Source organism: Planococcus citri, chromosome 1 (genome assembly GCF_950023065.1).
Source record: "Planococcus citri chromosome 1, ihPlaCitr1.1, whole genome shotgun sequence".
Classification (NCBI taxonomy): domain Eukaryota; kingdom Metazoa; phylum Arthropoda; class Insecta; order Hemiptera; family Pseudococcidae; genus Planococcus; species Planococcus citri.
In genome coordinates this window covers 10,478,584-10,499,113 of record NC_088677.1, presented here as the reverse complement: position 1 = coordinate 10,499,113, position 20,530 = coordinate 10,478,584, and the positions used below count along the sequence as shown (strand labels likewise).

At 33.6% G+C, this 20,530-nt stretch overlaps 1 protein-coding gene across 4 annotated transcripts in view; it reads right to left on the bottom strand.

Annotated features, from left to right (window-relative positions):
• LOC135847388 (inactive dipeptidyl peptidase 10-like) overlaps positions 1–20,530 on the bottom strand; it is a 601,135-nt gene that overhangs the window by 219,073 nt on the left and 361,532 nt on the right. For 2 of the 4 annotated variants that reach the window (XM_065366892.1, XM_065366901.1), the window contains exon 1: positions 8,060–8,098. The exons of 1 other annotated variant lie outside the window; for it this stretch is intronic. Coding sequence is in view for 1 of the 3 variants with exons in the window: in XM_065366917.1 (XP_065222989.1) it covers positions 8,060–8,116 (57 nt within the window). In the remaining 2 variants the exon portion in view is untranslated. Of the gene's footprint in view, positions 1–8,059; positions 8,452–20,530 lie in introns of those variants that run through there. One more of the 4 variants, XM_065366917.1, reaches the window with a different exon arrangement.

Below are 20,530 nucleotides of genomic sequence, written 5' to 3'. Positions count from 1 at the left end.
CTATTTTCCTGTCTAAAATTTGGCACTTAGTCACTCTCATTTTAAAAATGAAAAAAAATTGTTTAATATTCCGATGGAATCATTTCGATTATGAGTGGTTAATTTCATAGAAAAAAGATTCGTTCGCGAACGACTGAAATGATTCTTTGGTGCATATTTTTCAAACTACTAGTAGTTTGATGAATGACCAATTTAAATAAAAAATGCATAACATTGAGCAGATTTTTTTTATACTCAAGACTGGTTATTTCCGAGATATGAGATTCGTTCGGGAACGACAGAATCGAATCATTGACAAATCATTTTCAAAAACTTGTTTTTTTTCATTTTTTTTTTTGTTTGTTTTTAAAAGTGTTTATACCCAAGTACGAGTACCTCTAATGCTTTGAATTGTGAACGATTCGTTTCTGAATCAGATGAGTTCGTTCGCGAACGACTGAATCAGTTCATTAAAGAAATATTTTGAAACTGTGCGAATATGTACTTTTTTTAATCATTATTTTTGATATTTTTAAAAGAACATAAATTAAATGTGACATTTCTACTGAATTATTCGTTCGCGAACGATTCACTTTTGAGCATGGCTACATTCGTTCGTGAACGACTGAATCGATTTCCCAATAAATTAACAAAATATTCATTCATGAGTAGGTAAGCAAAAAAATGATCATTTTGAGTTCGGAAAAATATTTTTTAAAAATGGCATCACGTGAGAATTTTCCTACTCGGTAGCAACACATGTTTCTCGGGACACCATGTATGCACTCGTCTATTGGGCGAAAACCCGAAAGTACGAGTAAAAACCAGCGAAAAAATCAATTAATTCGAAAAATATTACGTTTCAAAGGAGGAAACTTTTTCAATGAAAGAAAAATGACCAACAGTGAAAAATAGTTGGAAACAAACGATACTTTCAAGGCGGCCAGGCGAGGCCTGTACACAAGCAAAATATTTTCCATCACGAAAAACAACAACAACAATCCGGAAAAGAAAACATCCGTTGCCTTGTGCTTGTATCGTTTCTTCATTTTAAACTCGGCCCGACCGTGCCATGGCATGCCACAAACTATCGTCAGTAAGTATATGGCTCAGCATATGCTGGAAATTTCACCATGAGATACTCATTTGTTGTGACGGCCCGGCTAGAAAGCGAAAAGAAATGAAGAAAAAAAATCAACTTTTCCAGCTTAAGTAATATTAAGCGGAATTAAATTTTTATCCAAGTTTTTATTATTTGTTTTAGGATTGAATTTTGTTCGTTTTTATTTGTCTCTTCTTGCTTTTTTTTTCTAAACCCCTCGACAACGTCCCTCTCGTCGTCAATTTTATCGGGTATTTTTCAACGTTTATTCGGCAGTATTTTTCTTGAAAATTGAAAATAATCTCGAGAAAAAAAAAACTTTTCGGCTGGATGGATTCTGTAGCATTTGTAATTATTGTAGAGAATGTACCAATTGGATTTTCTAATCCTACGAGTGGAAGAGAAATTGGAAAAGACAGGATGTTTCGAAATTCCACAAACTCTGGCTTCTGTAACTATTTTGCTTGAAAAGTTTACCTATTCTGATTTTTTGATAACCTGGCCAGGCCCTAAATTCCGTACATTTTCTTTACCTCGTCTTGTTCCCTCGTTTAACCAAATTCGGTGCTTTTGACATTTGGAATGCTGTACCTAAAAGTTCAAGTTGTAACTGAAACGTATCTGACCTTGGAGAAACAGACACTCGAAGAATAAGATCGTAGTTGAACAAATTATAAGAATCATATTTTTCGTCAAGCCATTCTAAAGTGCCTTTGACTCTTCAAGTGGCCATTTTTTTAATACACACGTATCAATTTTTCAACCCAAAGTGAAAGAACATCGTTATCGTACCCTCGAGTGCATCAAACCTCGAAAAAGAAAATAAATTCGTTGCTTTTTTCATTAAACCCAACGTCGTGTTGAATAAAAAATGTACCCTAATAAAGGAAATTTTCTTCTCGTCGTCGTTAATTAGCAGAATAGTAAATTTTTCCAGCTTCGTCGGCCTTGCACCGAAAATGAAAGTTAAATATTTGAAAATAAAGTTGGTAAATGTTTCGAAAATGAGAATAATTATCGAAATTTATTTGTTACCGGATTCTCTCTACGTCTTCGGCTCCGCGTTCTCGAGAATATGCTCTCATAGTCTTAAGTTTTTCTTCGAGAGAGAGTTCACGCTGCTTTGTTGTTTTAAACAAAGCTCTCGCCAGAATGATGGATTTTTTCTCGGTTACGAGCGAATTGTGAAATTTTCAACGTTGAAAATTTTCGTGTTTGAAAAGAAAAATTATGGCGTTACGTTAGTCTGTTTTTAATGCAGGCTACTTTTATCGTTTGCAAAGTTTATTCTACAAAGTAATTCGTTATATAGGAAAAGCGATGAAAATGAGTGAAAACGAATGAATGTTGCAAAATACGAGTATTCCCACGAGACAAGTCTCCAGGTACGTGGGTTGGTAATGGGTTTGAATCATTGGTTCTCAGTGTAAATGTTAACAGTCTGAATGGAAAATTTGGCGTGCTACAAATTTTCAAAGTATTTGAAAGACACATTTTTATGCTATTATGCAAACAAATTTTCAAACGAAAAAATTTTATTGGGCAACCAACTGAAACTTTGTGACAGTTTTTTTCTCAACAACAATTTTTTAGGATGAAACTTTTTTTTTGTAGAAATTTATTTTTTGATTGTCATTTTAATACGAGTCAGATAAAATGTATGTATCGTTTCGGCTCAAAGTTTTTTCCCACAATACATTATTCTTTTGAAACTAAAAATAATATGTAGGTATTTATAAAATTCTGGAGAGTTGAAAAAAAACAAATTGAGGCCAGAGCTAGAAAAAAAAAAAAAAAAAAATTCAATGAAGCTAAAAAGTTGAAATTCGACATTTTCTTCAATTTTTACCCCCCCTCCTTCCTTCCTCTCCTACCAAAAAATATATTAGGAATGGTTTTGAGCCTTTTTAAAGCACCCACCTTAGTTTTGAAATTGTAATCCTCACAAAATTTCACATATTCAATTATAAAGTTGACAGATGGTTTGGATCTGTTTTGATACTACCAAAATACTTCTGGAAGTCCGATTTATCAATATTCATTTGAACAGATTTTAGAGTAACTATTTTTCAGCAAATTGCATGGAATTCATAAAACTTCACTTTTGAACCTGAAAAGGGGATGTAGACCATTTCTAATCAATCTTCCAAGTTCAAAATATGGTATTGTGACTCAATTCGACAATGTTGTGGGAAATTGGAGATTCCAGAACTCATCAAACCTGCTCGAATCCACTTTTAATAGGCTGAAGGGGTGCTAGAGAGTGTAATAGAAATTAGAGTATCGCCAAAATTCAGCTTCCTACCTCAAACAATTAAAATTTTCCAAGATTCAAGGAAATAAAAATTTCAGCTAGTGGAGTACCTTTGCTTCATTTTTCGATGTAATCCGTATTCGCTTCCTTTGGATTCGATGTGTTTTTTCAGAATTCCCTATTTTTATTTTCTCAATGTCCTAAAAAAGTATAAGTAATGTCAGAAGCCCCTCCGCAAATTTGAAAAAAAAAAAACAAAAAAACGGAATGAAAAATTTTTGTTGGAATTGAAAATTCTTAAATGTCTCAGAATCCGTCTAAGTAGTCTTCGTGTTAAGGACCTACACCCCCTTCCCTTCACCCATAACGTTGATATATTTGTAAAGAGCCCTCCAAAAAAAAACATCAGAAAAAGTTAAAAAATAAAATCAAACTTGAAAGGGTGAATATTTTTTGAAAATTTTCAATTATTTTTGCATCATGATTCCTATCCTTATTTTCAGAAAATAATTTTCTGTGGTCCCCAAGTAATGTTGCCCCTCTTCTAGAGAGTCCAGAAACATTAAAAAAAACACAAAAAGGAAACAAAAAAATATTTTAAAAATTTTCTGGCCATAAAATTGCTTTGAATAAATTAACATATTTTCAAAAAAAAACAACAACAACAAAGAACTCAGGTCCTCAAAATAATGTTGGTTTTGCTTGTTTGGAAACCCCTCAAAATTAAGAAAATTGAAAAAAAGCAAACAAACAAAAAACAACAAAATTGGAGCCGAGATTCTCTTCCTAAAAATGAAGTTATTTAAGGGAATTTTGATTCAGATTTTGAAAATTGTTGAAAAATTTTACCATAGACCATTTTATTATTGTTTTTATTTCCAATTTCTTTGATTATTTCAACGGTGGGGGGAGGGGGGTGGTCTTTTTGAAGGGAATCGGATGGTATTTTTCATTTTAAACAATCTGAGGTAAAAATTCAAAATTTTCAATGAAAAATTCAGAAATATATTTTTATGTTATTCGAAACACAATTTTTCACTAGGGCTAAAATTTTCAAAAAATCAACATTTTGAAGGACGTGAGCAAAAAATTGTCAAACAAATTTTTGCATGGATACAAAATAAAGGGCCACTCGGTCACTTCATAACCCACGAGTACATTCCTAATCAATCCCCAAAAATTTAAGAATTTTTCCAACAATCTATGATATTTAATCCCTTTAGGGGGAATATCGAAAAAAATATAGCCTGCAATATTATAAAAACAAAACAAAATAAATAAAAAGGAATTTTCAATAAATCGAAGGACCAGATGGTGCATGTTAAATTCAAGGCCTCAAAAATCAAAATTTCCAACGAACTTGATGTCAGCTGTTTTTTCTGTTCAACGAATAAGAATTCGTCATAGTTTAAAAAGTAACTTTGTTAGAGCTTTTTCTCCTTCCTCATCCTCATAGCCACACCAACAAGAAATAGGCAACCTATCCCAACTGGAATCGATAGAACATGTAAAAATACGTCTCGAGTCAAAATTTCAGATCCCAAAATGCATTTTTCGATTTTTGGCGAATTTTTATAAATCTAATTTGGGTCAAAAATGAAAAAAAAATCAATATTTTACCAGACTGACCTTGAAAGCTGAAATTTCGGGTATGCCCTATTTTTGACCTCACAAATCCATTGGATAATTACGGTTTTAAATCGTTTGAAACAGTTCAAAAGCCTCCAGAAAATTTTCGAAAATTTAAATTTTCAAAAAATGCTCAATGAAGTTTAAAAGGCTAAAATTCACTTTATAGTCCAATTTCAACACGATAAGTTGATTGTGTGGAGCCTCCTGCCATCTGAAAATTTCAAATTTTCTGATAGTTTCGTGAAAATTGTCCCAATTAGATAACTTTAGCAGCTTTCCAACTTCACTTGGTGAAATTTTATGAACATTTTCAATTTCAAAACAATTTTCTCGATGTTCCGAACCGTCCCAAGTTTGTAAGGAGGAGAAGGAGGGGGATGGGTGGGTAGAGGAGGGGTCGAAAATAGGGTCACAGTAAATTTCAAATTTCCAAGTCACTTTGGTAAAATTTTGATTTTTTTCATTTTTGGCCCAAACATTTTCAAAATATATCGAATATTTGATGTTCTTTGGCTCCAGAGATTGTTTTACGATACATGTATTTTTGTAAACTCTTTCATTGGGGGATGGGGGGGGGTCAGATGCTAAAAGTGCATTTTTCGATATTTGGCGAATTTTTAAAAATCAAATTTGGGCCAAAAAATGAAAAAAAAAATGTAAATTTTACCAGACCGACCTTGAAAGCTGGAATTTGGCGTATGACCTATTTTTGACCCCACAAATTCATTGGATACGGTTTCAAACCGTTTGAAACAATTTAGAACCCTCCAGAAAATTTTCGAAAATTTAAGTTTTCAAAAAATGTCCAAAGAAGTTTGAAAAGCTAAAGTTTACTTCGTATACTCCAATTTCAAAACGACAAGTCGATTGTCTGGAGCCTCCAGTCATTTGAAAATTTCAAATTTTCTGAAGGTTTCAGAAAGATTGTCCCAATTAGGTAACTTTGGCAGCTATCCAACGTTCACTTGGTGACATTTTGTGAACATTTTAATTTCAAAACATTTTCTGGATGTTCCAGAACCACTCCAAATTTGGGAGGGGGAGGGGGCGGTCAAAAATAGGGTCATGGTGAATTTCAGATTACCAAGTCACTTGGTAAAATTTTGATTTTTTTTCATTTTTGGCCCAAACATTTTCAAAAAAATATCGAATATTTGATGCTCTTTGGCTTTTGAGATTGTTTTGCGATATTATTTATGTATTTTCGTAAGCTCTTTCATTTTTTTTGAAGGGGGGGGGGGGTGTTTGTAAAGCTTTTAAAAGTTCAAAAATTTCTCTGCGAATGGTAAAAGTACCTCTCTCGTTAGTTTTTTCCACTGCTGGATTGAAAGAATTTCGAGTAAACCTAGCCATGTATCTATAAATGTATTTTTGTTTGAAAAAAATTTATCATAATGTATTTTCCTTTTTTGTAAGACACACTCAAGTTTCCAAGAATTTTCTTCAATTATTTATGAATCTTTTTCTGCTAAAAAAAAAACTTCTAAATAAGTGCTTATTTTATCATTTCTGCTGAATTAGCTTCAAGTGGTGGTTTTGAAAAAACCCTTTCACTCGATGAAATGAACTTCTCACAAACAAATCAAAATTCGGAAAGATTCAAAAAATAAACGAATTTTTATTTTTCTGTGAGGAGTGTACTTTTTATCAACTTTTTCATGAAATACGTCAGAAAGAGGCCAAAATAAGACAACTGAATTTTAAACTTTTTTTGATGTTTGAAATTGAAAATTTAATTTTTTCGAATTTTGATTTTTTTGTGAGGAGTTTATTTCATCGAGTGAAAGGGTTTTTTCAACTTTTTCAACAGATACGTGAAAATATCAGTCAAATGGGTCAACTTCACCTATCAAAACATTTTTTCATGTTTTAAATCAAAAAATCGCATTTTTTCGCCTACTTAAAATTTTTTAAAATCAACTTTGCAACATGGTACCATTCCAATTTTTTAGTATGTTGTTCAGCATGAGAAGTTGTCCATAATATATTTTTTTCAGATTTTTTGAGAGTCGGGACGATATGAAAATTACGTTTCGAAACTTTTCAAGCTAATTTTTTGTACGAAAAAAAGTGGCAACACTGATTTTTATGATATCACTAAAAAGTTTTTCAAAACCTCCAACTATGGGAAAATGTTCTATTTTGGTAGGTATCGCGGTTATCGAGTAATTCACTGCTGAAATGGATGATATTTTAGGTTCACTGAAAACTTTGACACTCCCTGGTTGCCTTTAAAAATGGGCTAGAGGGCTGCGATTTACGCCATTGGTCATCCCTTCGGAAGGTCTTTCCACAGGAAAAATTTCAAAAAATCGTCGAACCCCCTACCACTTCTTTTGGTCTAATTGACGTGGAATGACACTCCAAGTAAAATAAAAAAAAAAAAAAAAAAACAGCAGCCACTTAGGTACAATTTATTTTTCCTTGATAAAATATTTTCTGTTCTCAAAAAAAAAAAATATATATAAGTAAGTATGCATCAAGCCTGCTTAAAATCCAAATTTTATTTTTTCCCTACTTCGATTAGAAACAATGTGTCTGGTGTATCAAGATACCATCCGTTTCAAAAAAAAAAAAATCGAGAAAAGAAAGGAAATGAAAACAGCCTCTAGGAAAAAATTCTCGAGAAAAAGTCATAAAAATTAATTAAAAACAAGAGTGTCGAACGAATCACGAATTCATCCAATCAATTGATAACAATCGTCGGTCGTTTTTAAAAAGCACAATAAAAAAAATAATAATAACAAACAAACAAAAAACTGAAATGTCAATTCAAATCGCTATAGAAAAAATCCAACAACAACAACAACAACAACCACAACCAGGAGAAAAAACCATGCTATACACATCACAAAACATTCTATTTACATTCAACATTCCAATACATACATATAATTATTATTCAAACGAGGAAGAAACCAAACAGAGATGAGTTGTACCTACATTGATACACTAAAAACAAAATGCAATGCTATGGGATATAGCTCTAAAGTGTGTTAATATAGACTAAAATTTCATTCTCAAAAAAAAAAACATCAAAAAGAAGTGAGACAGAGAAGAAAACATTATTGACAGTTTGAGCAAAACCTTACCTTTTCGTTTTCGAAACTCACGCTGGCACGTGGCCTTAAAGAAGTACGACTTTTCATGAATGCGAATTTTTTTCAAAAACAGCACCAAAATTGAAAAAATTAAACTATACGATAAAATAGCACCGAAAATTCTTTTTAAAAATAAAGCAAACAATACACAAAATTTGCAGAAAAATTCGCGATTAAATTAAACACAAGATGCGAAATACGAAGCAAACCGAGTACGTAACACGAGAGAATATTATCAACACGTTAAAATATGCACGCGTTTGCATAGGTCGGCCTTCGTCGTCGCAAATGAAAGAGAAAATCGTTTGTTGGGAGTTTTAGTGAGATGTTATTTACAACAGCTGAACGGGGAATTGGGTACGGTTGCTGAATGGGTTGTGCCTTTCTACACGCACTCGCTTAATACTATTTAGTGCTGCCTTTTCCGATCCGTGTTTCTTTTTTCTTCTCCCTGGAAAAATTCTCTGTATATAAGGCTTCTCTCACGACGACGCGTCGAACGGTTTTTCGGGAGCGAATTAAAAATTCGCAGTCGTTTCCCTTGCCCCTCTGTTCTCGTAGATGTTTTTTCTCTGTTTTAAAGTACCTATATAATTCGAATAATTTAGAATTTCGCGTTCGCGCAGCCTACAGAGTACAGACTTATGAAAAGGTCTGTTCGTGAAAGACTCGAGGTGGTTTACCATCAAAATAGTAGGCTTTTTTTTTCTTCTCCAAACGAGTCTTATTCGTATGGTAGATTATTCCTCGGGGGGTATTTGTGCGTTATGTGCCCCTCTCGGCGTCTGCGAGTGTCATTTTGATGAAACCTATTTCGATATCGTGTGTGAAAATTTACGCCTTATTGGCTAGGTTAGTGTTTTTTCAGGTTCTTCTCTCCACTGCCCTTTCTTTCATGTACTACGTCGTGGTCGTCCGAATATAGAGAGAGATGAAACCAAAACACGTGGACGACTTTAATGAAAAAAACATGTCGCCAAAAGACACCATTTGTTTGGCAATTTTCAACTCGTCGTCGCTCGAGTAAAATGCTCCAAGTTTAGATGTACTATGTACTATGTACTAAAAGGCATATTATAGTAACATATGCATCTGTTTGGTATATTTTTCAAATTATATTATATTGCCTTTCTGTTTTTTTTGGATGCGACCTGCGACGCACGTGCCTTTTTTTCTGTACGCCTCTGCGGAGAAATTGCCCGGTGTAGGTTTCTTCTGGCTCGATTTTTCACTCTGTTGAATGGTCGTTGTTTTGCTCTTTTTGTTGCCCCTTTCCCCTTTTTCGAAACCAGCTAGTTTTTATTTCGCACATGGTGCCTCTTTTTTTTACAGCAGTGGTGGAAATTTTTAATTATTTTTTTGTTTCGAGGTGTTGAGAGAAGAGATTTCATGATGTTGGTTTTTCCAAGGCGGGAAAAGAAGAGTGGTAAGTCCACAACCAACATTGTGGAGGATTGCTAGGGCAATGCCCTGGCAGGATTTCACGTCCGAATTGGATAATGTACTTGGTAATTTGAAATTGAAGTTAATTGAAAGATGGGCATGAAAAATATTTACCAGTTTGTCGAATTGAGAGATGCAAAATGAATAAGAATACGTCGTTTATTTACACGAATTTTTTGAAAACTTTTTCGAAATACTCAACTCTTAAATTGAGACCAAATTGAAACCTGTTTTAAAAAACTACTCTTAAAAATAAGTATTTGTAAGTATAATATTAGATATTAATGTGGATATCACAAAAAAAAAAAAAAAATGTCGAGGAATTTTTACCAAATTCAGTGAACACCTTCATTTTGAGTAGAAAGTTCCTCTAAAAAAAATTTTGCTTCAGAGGTGCCCCTGGAGGGAAGTTATGAACCCTCAAAAAATTGATATTTTCGAGAAAATCGAGTTTTTTTCGCCCCTGTCGCTGCACAACCTGTTTTGGGAGAAATGGCCTAGTCCCAAATTGAAGTATTTGAGATTTCGCGTCGACCTAGGCCATTGCCATCAAAATCCAAAACCACTTCATCTTCACATTAATTTGATTCATCAGTGATTCATTCATTCGCGAACGATTTTTCTCATCCCAAGTTGATTATTTTCAAACAAAGTCATCTTCAATTTTTATTGATGGATTTAAAAAAGTCAAATGAAGTTTTTCCTTTATTCTCTTTCACTGGATTGATGGTATAAGAGATTCTAATTCAGTACCTAGTTTTCGAATATTTGTGTCAATTCTGAGCAAATCGTTCGCGAACGAATCAAGTCCAATTATGGACGAACTCGCGAATAGGACTGAAACTGCAAAGTTCCATAATTTTCATCTATAATTGATTGGATTTTCTCTGATTCTTTCGTTCGCGAACGTTTCCCATTCATGAGCAAATCGTTCGCGAACGAATTGAGAGCTCAGTTTGGATTACAGCATTGAAACTGTTGAATTTCATAATTTAATCTACACCTATATAATTGATTTTTCAGTGATTGATTCGTTCGCGAACGACTTACTGGGAGGAGAAAAGTCGTTCGCGAACGAATCATCCACAATTTTCATCAATGGATCAAAGAACGTTTTGTTTAGTCTTATCGAGTATCATCTGATTGATTGATTTTCAAGTGATTCAGTCGTTCTTGAATGATTCTTAATTTCTGAGCGAATCGTTCGCGAACGATTTTGGTCATATTTTTGACAATTTTGATTAAAGGGTCAAGTTTCATGATTTTATTTTATCAATAACTGATTTTTTCGCTGATTCATCAGTTCGCGAACGTTTCCCGTTTATGAGCAAATCGTTCGCGAACGAATTGAGAGCAGATTGGATTACTGCATTGAAACTGTTTAAATTTCATACTTTTAATCTTTACATCTATATCTAATTGATTTTTCAGTGATTGATTCGCACGATTTACTGGGAAGAGAAAAGTCGTTCGCGAACGATTTACTTGAAGGGAAAAATCATTCGCGAACGAATCATTCACAATTATTTTCATTTTATCAATGGATCAAAGAAGTTTAGTTTACTCTTATCGAGTATCATCTAATGAATTGATTTTCAAACGATTCAGTCGTTCTCAAATGATTTGTTATTTTTGAGCGAATCATTCGCGAACGATTTTGGCCCAATTTTTGACAACTGTAATTAAACGGTCGAGTTTCATGATTTTATTTCATCAATTTAACTGATTAATTTTTCACTGATTCATTCGTTCGCGAACGTTTCCCGTTTATGAGCAAATCGTTCGCGAACGAATTGAGAGTAGTTTGGATTACAGTGTTAAAACTGTTCAAGTTTTATAATTTTAATCTATACATCTATATCTGATTGATTTTTCAGTGGCCGATTCATTCGGGAACGTTCTACTGAGAGGAGAAAAGTCGTTCGCGAACGATTTACTCAGAGGGGAAAATTCGTTCATCCACAATTTTCATCAATGGATCAAAAAAGAGAACTTTTGTTTACTCTTATCGAGTATCATCTAATTGATTGATTTTCAAGCGATTCATTCGTTCTCAAATGATTCATTGTTTCTGAGCGAATCATTCGCGAACGATTTTGCCCCAATTTTTGACATTGGAATCAAACGATCAAGTTTCATGATTTTATTTCATAATTAAATGATAAAGTTTTCGCTGATTCATTCGTTCACGAAAGTTTCCCGTTTATGAGCAAATCGTTCGCGAACGAATTGAGAGCAGTTTGGATTACAGTATTGAAACTGAAAGTGTTTAAATTTCATAATTTTAATCTATACATCTTTATCTAATTGATTTTTCAGTGACTGATTCGTTCGCGAACGATTTACTGGGAGGTGAAAAGTCGTTTGCGAATGATTCACTCACAAGGGAACTACCTGAACCGGCAGAAACGAAAATGAACGAATCAAAGCTAGATCAAAAGGGGACTACCTCAGGACCCCAAATCCAAAATTTCAAGTGCTGAAGTTGATTTCTCGATTTTTGGTGAATTTTTGAAAATTGAAAAATCCAAAAAATCATCAATTAAACCAAAAATAGAAAATATTGATGAAAATTGAAATTTTCTCGGGAAGTAGTTCAGATGGCGTCCCTAACTCATTTACAACTATCGAAATTCGCAAAACCCCTATTTCGACCATTCTGGAGCCTCCAGCGATTTTTTAACATTTCTTCAGAAACTTGAAATAGCTCTGGAAGGACTAAAAATCAACTTCAGCACAAATCACTTTATTTGGGGCCTATGTGGGTTGCCTTCAACCAATTTTTAGGGTTGTCGCGAAAATCGGCGTCTGCCAGTTCAGATGTGTATTTTTGCCCATTGGAAAAAAAGCCAAAATTTGAAAATGTTAAATATTCCATCTTTTGCAATGCTATCTATCCAAAATCGAGCTCCGACCTGTTTTCGACGTTCCGAATAGGCAAAACCCCCATTTCGACCATTCTGGAGCCTCCAGCGATTTTTTATCATTTCTCCAGAAACTTGAAATAGCTCTGGAAGAGCTAAAAATCAACTTCAGCACAAATCACTTTATTTGGGGCCTATGTGGGTTGCCTTTAACCAATTTTTGGGGTTGTCGCGAAAATCGGCATCTGCCAGTTAAGATGTCTATTTTGTCCATTGACTTGTGCAATGAATAAACAGTAAAATTTGAAAATGTTTAATTGTTTAATATTCCATCTATTGTGGTTCTACCTATCCTGATTTAAGCTCCAACATGTGGTTTTTTCCAAAGAAAGTACATTTGTGCCTGCTTGGTACTGCACATGTGCAAGTCAATGGGCAAAATACACATCTGAACTGGCAGACGCCGATTTTCGCGACAACCCCAAAAATTGGTTAAAGGCAACCCACATAGGCCCCAAATAAAGTGATTTGTGCTGAAGTTGATTTTTAGCCCTTCCAGAGCTATTTCAAGTTTCTGGAGAAATGATAAAAAATCGCTGGAGGCTCCAGAATGACTGAAATTGAGGTTTTGCGAATTTCGATAGTTGTAAATGAGTTAGGGACGCCATCTGAACTACTTCCCGAGAAAATTTCAATTTTCATCAATATTTTCTATTTTTGGTTTAATTGATGATTTTTTGGATTTTTCAATTTTCAAAAATTCACCAAAAATCGAGAAATCAACTTCAGCACTTGAAATTTTGGATTTGGGGTCCTGAGGTAGTCCCCTTTTGATCTAGCTTTGATTCGTTCATTTTCGTTTCTGCCGGTTCAGGTAGTTCCCTTGTCAGAGGAAAAAAATCATTCGCGAACGAATCGTTGTTTAGTCTTATTGAGTATCATCTAATTAATTGATTTTCAAATGATTCAATCGTTCTCGAATGATTCGTCGTTTTTGAACGAGTCGTTCGCCCGGAAACTGTCGAATTTCATCATTTTATCTATATTTAATTGGTTTTTTCAGTGATTGATTCGTTCGTGAACGATTCATTGTGAGGAGGAAAGTCGTTCGTGAACGATTTGCTCGAAGGAAAAAATTGTTCGCTAACGAATCATCCACAATTTTTATTAATGGATCAGAGAACGTTTTTTTTTTAGTCCAGTCGTGTATCATCTGATTAATTGATTCTCAAATGATTCAGTCGTTCTTGAATGATTCGTCGTTTCTGAGCGAATCGTTCGCGAACGATTATTGTCTAATTTTTGACGAGTGGACCAAAACGGTCAAGTTTTATAATTTTATTTCATCTATAACTGATTAATTTTTCACTGATTCATTCGTTCTCGAATGATTACATTTCTTTGGGTGAATCATTCGCGAACGAATTGAGACCAGTTTTTTATTACAGGACTGCAACTTTCTATTTTATCATCATATCTATTGATTCGTTCGCGAACGATTTACCCGGAGGACGGGAACAGAAAAGTAGTTCGTGAACGATTTCCTCAGAGGGAAAAAATCGTTCGCAAATGAATCAAATTTTTATTTATTCATCAAAAAATGTTTTGTTTTGTCTTACCGAGTATCGTGTGATTTGATTTCCAAGTAATTCAGTCGTTCTCGAATGATTCGTAATTTCTAAGTGAATCGTTCGCGAACGAATCATCGACAATTTTTCTTAATAGATCACAGAATGTTTCGTTTTCTCTTTTCGTGCAATATCTGATTATGATTACCAAGCGATTCAGTTGCTTTCGAATGATTCGTCGTTGATGAGCGAATCGTTCGCGAACGAATCACGTTCAATTTTTGGTGATGGATTTTAAAATATCAAATTTTTTGATGAAATTTTTTATCGGGTTCGATTTAATTGGTGATTCATTTATTCGCGATCGATTTTTATTGCCTCTGATCAGATCGTTCGCGAACGAATCATCTTCAAATTTCAATAAGACGTTTTAAAATGGCTGGATTCGCGATGAAAAAAGTAAAAAAATTCGAGGAAACTTTTTTGGATTTTTTAACAATTATTGTTGGATTGATTTTTCTGAAGTCTGTTAAATTTTCCTCAATTTAGTTTCTTTTCAATTTCATTTCGAGAAACCGCCATTTTTAATTTTTTTTTGAAATTGCCAGTATTGGCTAAAACATTGGCACCAGTGCGTTCCAAAATATTTCCCCGGTTTCAAAAAAAATATTTTTTCATGTTTTGGCTTGATCAATGCTGAATATTTGAGAAAAAAAAATTTTCAAAGCACGAATTTACCCAAAATGATTACTTATAAGATTTTCGAATTTACAACCACTCCGTAGAACCTCAAAAGTAGACTTGGATTAGATGGCAGTGGCCTAGAGTGACGTGGAATCTCGAATAGTATCTTTTGGGGCTGAGCCCTCTTCCCCAAAACAGGTTGAGTAGGGACTTGAGCGAAAAAACATGATTTTTTTGGAATATTCACCTTCTTTAAACACTCATATCTCCCCTTTAAGACCACCTCCGAAGCCAAAATTTTTTCTGAGGGACTTCCAACTCAAAATAAAGGTCTTTACTGAATTTGGCCCAAATCCTCCAACATTTTTTTTTGCGATCCGTCCCATAAAGTAGGATATGTAAGTCTGACAAAACAAGCCAACATTACACAAACACATGATCACTAAAATACACACATATTTTTTCATCTCAATGAGGAAATACAAAACTCGTTGAAAAGTATCAACTCAATAGGTACTCAAGCATCTCTAAAGCCAAAGCTTGACATCGCATGCAATCAACAAACACTCAACGATACGATAGCGATATCACATACGAGTAGAATATATCTATTTACCAACGCAAAAATAAAAGCGTCATGCTACGTATTACGTAAAACCTCTACAAAAAAGAAGCGAAATTTCCAAAACGTCACGTTCCAGCAAAGGCGCGTCGAACACCGACGAAGACGAGGTGAAAATTCGCACGAATAATGCAAAACTTGCCTTTGTCAGCTATTCAAAGTATACGTACGACTCGATTGACGAAATTCTTAATTAATTTTAAATTAATCCCGAATCGAAGCAACGAAATTCCTACACGATGGCAGCAGCATCTACATCTATCGCAACCTCTGCCATTTCCATAACCACCCTCGCATCTTCAACCACGCTGCACAATTTATTAATTTCAACAAAAATACGTACCATTTCGACGCGTTCGAGTTCTTTTATTCCGCAGGCAGGCATTTCCAAGACCAAGAATCATGCCACCTATTTAATTAATAGATATCATTTTTTTTTCCTTTTTCGATTCGTTGGAAGTTTAATTTGATGCTGGTGCTGGGTACGTGCGGTTTTTTTTCGCAATTTAATGGACGACGTGACGTGCAACGAATTGCCTTATTTACATAGAGCTCGGCTGCTGCGGTAAAATATTCGACGAAATTTGTAATTATTGAGATTTGAAACATTTCCAAAATCTCGCAAGTCGAGAGCTGTATCGAAATTACCAAATAATTGGGTTTAATATCGACGCTGCTGTGTATAGCTTCGGTGAGTCGATTATCAGCGCTCATTAAAGATTAGATATGCGAAATGAGCCAGGAAAACGAGAGAAGCAGGTTTCCTAAAAAGTCTCTTTTTTTTAGAATTTTTATGTTCGATTTGATTGCTTATACTTATGTGTATTTTCGATGCACGTTGATGCTCAAAGAATTGGTCTCCTCCCCCCCTTCATGCCCCCAAAAAATAATAATCAGCTCGATGAAAAGATATTTTAAAATTCATCCCACGAAATATCAATATTCTAATAAGTAGGTACCTATTGATATTTTCCGAAAGGAGGAAAAAATAATTTTTTCTACACCTATTAAAGAATAAAATAAAAAAAAAAAAAAACAAAGCAAAAAAAAATTATTTCAGAATATAAGAAAACTATCAAAACAAAACTCCCCAATTCAAAATCATTCACTAAAAAAAATATCCACAAAACACTCGAAACCCTCATCCAACGTGTTGATTAGAAAATACTTCACAGTTTTAAAATATAACGCGTAAAATGAGAAAATACCCGTTAAAAGGAAAATTCCACTACGCGCAATTATACGAGTAATTGCATCTTTTCTCACTAAACATATTTCCACGAGCACTAAAAATAAAGCGAGTATCGTAAAACGATTACAAAAGAAAGTACTTCCTTATACTGCCAAGCAAACTTATAAAACTATGGAGACCACGAAACCACTACAGATGAAAACCGCAACAGCCCAACTCATTTATAGAGAACTTTCCGACAACTTGAAAGTTGAAGCATTTAAAAAGAAAATTGTTTAAACGGAAAAGAAATATTCAACAACGCGAACCAAAATCTATTTCGATGATGCGATGCGACGTAGTCGGTGGTGCACTCAGGGGATCTTGCCGTTGTTCGAATTTCATCTTTGGGTCAATTCGTATCTTAATTTACGTGGCATTTATTTCTATATTTTTGTAATCGATAAAGTGAGATTCTTGCTTCGATTAAATAATTTGAACACTTCTGGATTACTTACTTATGCAATATAGAGAAAGTAGACTCTCGACTTTCTTCCCAATTTGACTAAACCTTACGAAAAATTGCTGTCGAATTTACCGACTTTAAACTGAAGAAACTTGGTGGAAATTTGAGCTATTCCAGCAAACATTTCATTACCATTTTCTCAGCAAAGGATCTAAATTTTTAAGCTTTGAAAATGAAAAAATTCAGTGAGTGCTGATTCTATAAATCTGAAATATGGCAGATATCTCATCTCGACTCCCTCTCCTCCTTCTCCCCCCCTAAATCAATTGAAAACGGTTTCGAACCATTCCAAGCACTTCTGAAGCCTCAAACAGATTTTCAAAAGTTGAAATTCGCTCAAAATGACAACGGCTTATCACGCAATAAACCTTGAAACCTAAAATTTATTTGATAGGAATCCTTATTTGAACATACTGAGTAGCTCAGAGATGGTTTCAAACCGTTCTGGAGCCTCTAACCAAATTCTGAAAATGCTATTGGTCAAAATCGGTTATTATAACAACCGCCAATAATTATACATTTATACATCCAAAGCCAATTTTGACGGTTTTTATTGCACTTTTTGAAAATCGATGAATTTACAAAATGTGGCTGAATGCTTTGGAACGGATTGAAACCACCTTCAATTGACTCCAAGCGTGGTGAAAATAGGATACATAGTAAATTTTAACTTTTCAACTTCATTGGGTAAAATTTTGCGGAAATGTAATTTTCAAAAATCTGCTGGAGACTCCAGAAATGGTTTAAACGGTTTGAAACCGTTTCCAATCGACTTGGGGAGTTAAAAATAGGGCACATATCAAATTTCAGCACTCTAGGTTAATTTGGTGAAATTTTGGTTTCTTATCATTTTTGACCTCAATTAGAACCAAAAATTCACTTAAGCTCAAAAAATTTATCTTAAGGACCTAAAAATTTGTCAGGTGATGTATTTTTGCATACTCTTTCGATTTAGCCCTGTCCGGTTGAATTCCTGTCCCTTGGGATAACTCCCTTGTCAGCAAAAAGTCAGAATTTTCAAGTTTTATTTAAAAAAAAAAAAAAAAAAAAAAAAAAAAAACATTGAAAATCAGCATTTTAAAAATTCTCAACGCAAAGAAATGCTAATCTTTAGTCTAATCGAAATGTTTACATTCAATTACAAGCTAAAGAATACTTAATCCTTAATTGGATTTTTTTGTACCTATCTCCCCAAAGTAGGTCCTCCCTTCGGGGAAAAATAGACATAGTACTTGATAAATATCACCAAAAAGCTACCCTTTTTGAAGTGGAGGTTTTGAAAATTTTTGAGTGAACATAAAAATTCAAAATTTTTTGTTCCTTTCATGGCACTTACATCAAGGAGATTTCAATAAATTGGTGTCAATATTCATTCAGAACAGTTTTTCAGAAAAATGTAGAATTGTCGATGATTTCAACCGCTCACAGACCTACTTACTCAGCTCAATTTTTTTGCAGTCAAGCATTCAGGTGCTTGCATTCAAATTTTCTTTAAAAGTTGAATGGATTTCTATATAAGTATGCCCTAAAACCTCTGAGCCAAAATTCCAGGTACCAACTTGCAGAAGTTTATTTTCAAATTTTTAGCTTTTTGAATATTTAAACAATTTAAAAAACCAGTCTTAAGGACGATTTTCAAATTTTTTCAAAAAATAAGTATACTTACCTAATTTTTTTGCAGGCGAACTAATGTGACAAAATCCTTAAATTCATCCCCTTCACATCAACATCCACACAGTTTTGAACCTTTTCTACACTGAGAAAAATCACTTTAGTAAAAATTACTGAAAAGTTTAGTAAAGAGGACCTCTGGTCACTTTTTTGTAGTATTTACTACATTTCTTAGTACAAACTACTAAGAAACGTAGTAAAATGTACTTTTTCTACTACATTTCTTAGTATTATGTACTACAAAATGTAGTAAATTCTACAAATAGGGTTACCAGAGGGCCTCTTTACTAAATTTTACAGTAACTTCTACTAAACAGTTCTCTCAGTGTACCCGCAGAGATTTTTTAATTTTCTCCAGAACTTTCAAACCGCTCTGGAGGGCCCAAAAAATGAACTTCCAGCACTCATAACATTGATCTGTGCCAATGGAGCGCCCTATCTTGACCCTTTTAAGTGGCTATACCGCAAAATTCCAGGAATTCAGTTCAAAAATAAACTTCTGACTAATTTGGAAATTCCAGAAAATTTAAAAGAAAAATCAAATTTTCAGAGAAGAAATGTAAATAAATTGACCAAAAGGGTGCCCAATAAGCATCGATCAGAGTTAAAAGTCCTCGAATTGATTTTTGACACTTCCAGAGCGATTTGGAATTTCTGGAGAAAATTCAGAAATCGCTGGATTCTGCAAAAAATCGTCTTTTAAACAAATTTTATATCTAAATTTTTCACATTTTCAAAAAATTTTCAAAAAGCTTATAAGTTGATGATGAACTTTGGACTCCGGAATTTCGACTACGGAGTTTTTAGGACATGTTCTTTCAATCTAGCTTTGTTTCGTCCAAATCAGAGACTTACGAATTCGAAAGACATTCCAAAATTCGGATTTCCAGAGGTAAAAACAACGTTTGAAAAAATTTGTTCATTTTGCTCCAAAATTTTAGAATTTGAATGATGAGTTTTTAAAAATATATCAATTTTGAAAATGAAAAGTAAACAGACCCAAGTGAAGCAAGGGCAGGGCTCGTACTCAATTATTCTCTCAAAAAAAGTAATTTTGTAACTGAAAAATCTCGAAAAATTGACCATTTTAAAGTACTTGAAAAGTAGCCAAAAAATTGACAAAATGCGAGCAAAACATTCTGATACAGAAAAAAAAATCATAAAAAAACAGAATGAGTAAATACGAATTGAAATGATACTTAATTTTGAAAAATTGAACTATTTCGAAACTTTTTGACAATTATTTGGCAGGAATAAGTTTTAGATTTTGGCAATTTCTGGCGAAAAGGGCAATTCTTGGAAAAATAAAACGAGACTAACAATTCTAACAAAAGGAATGGTTTTCTGACAATTTCTGGCAAAAAATCGAGACATTTGGACAATTTTTTTTAAAAAAGTAAAAATTCAATTTTTTTTTGAAAAAACGTCCATTTTTAGAAATTTTGAAAGCGAGAATTTTTCTACAACTTTTGGGAAACAGAAGGATTTTTAAAATTTTAGCAAAAGGAGAAACTTTGTGAGAATTTAGGGAAAAAGAGATACTTATACTTTGGCAATTTCTGACAAATACCCTAAACCAGGCTTTTAGATTATTTCGAGGAAAAAAATAAAATTTTAAAGCAAAAATTTGATAATCTTAGTAAAAATCGACAATTATTGAAAATAAGAAATTAAATAGGTGAGTGTAGGTACATCTTTTAGCATTTTTTTTTTTCGAAAAGTGAGATTTCTGCATTGCAACTTATGGCATTTTTACTTAAAAAAACGAGGCTTTTCAACTGCAAAAAAATTGGAATTTTCAGCAATAGGGAAGACTTTTGGGCAATTTTTGGAAAAACATAAAACTTTTGAGAGCTTTTCGCAAAAAATTGAGAATTTTGACAAGTTTAGGCAAAGACTGACTATTTTTGGAG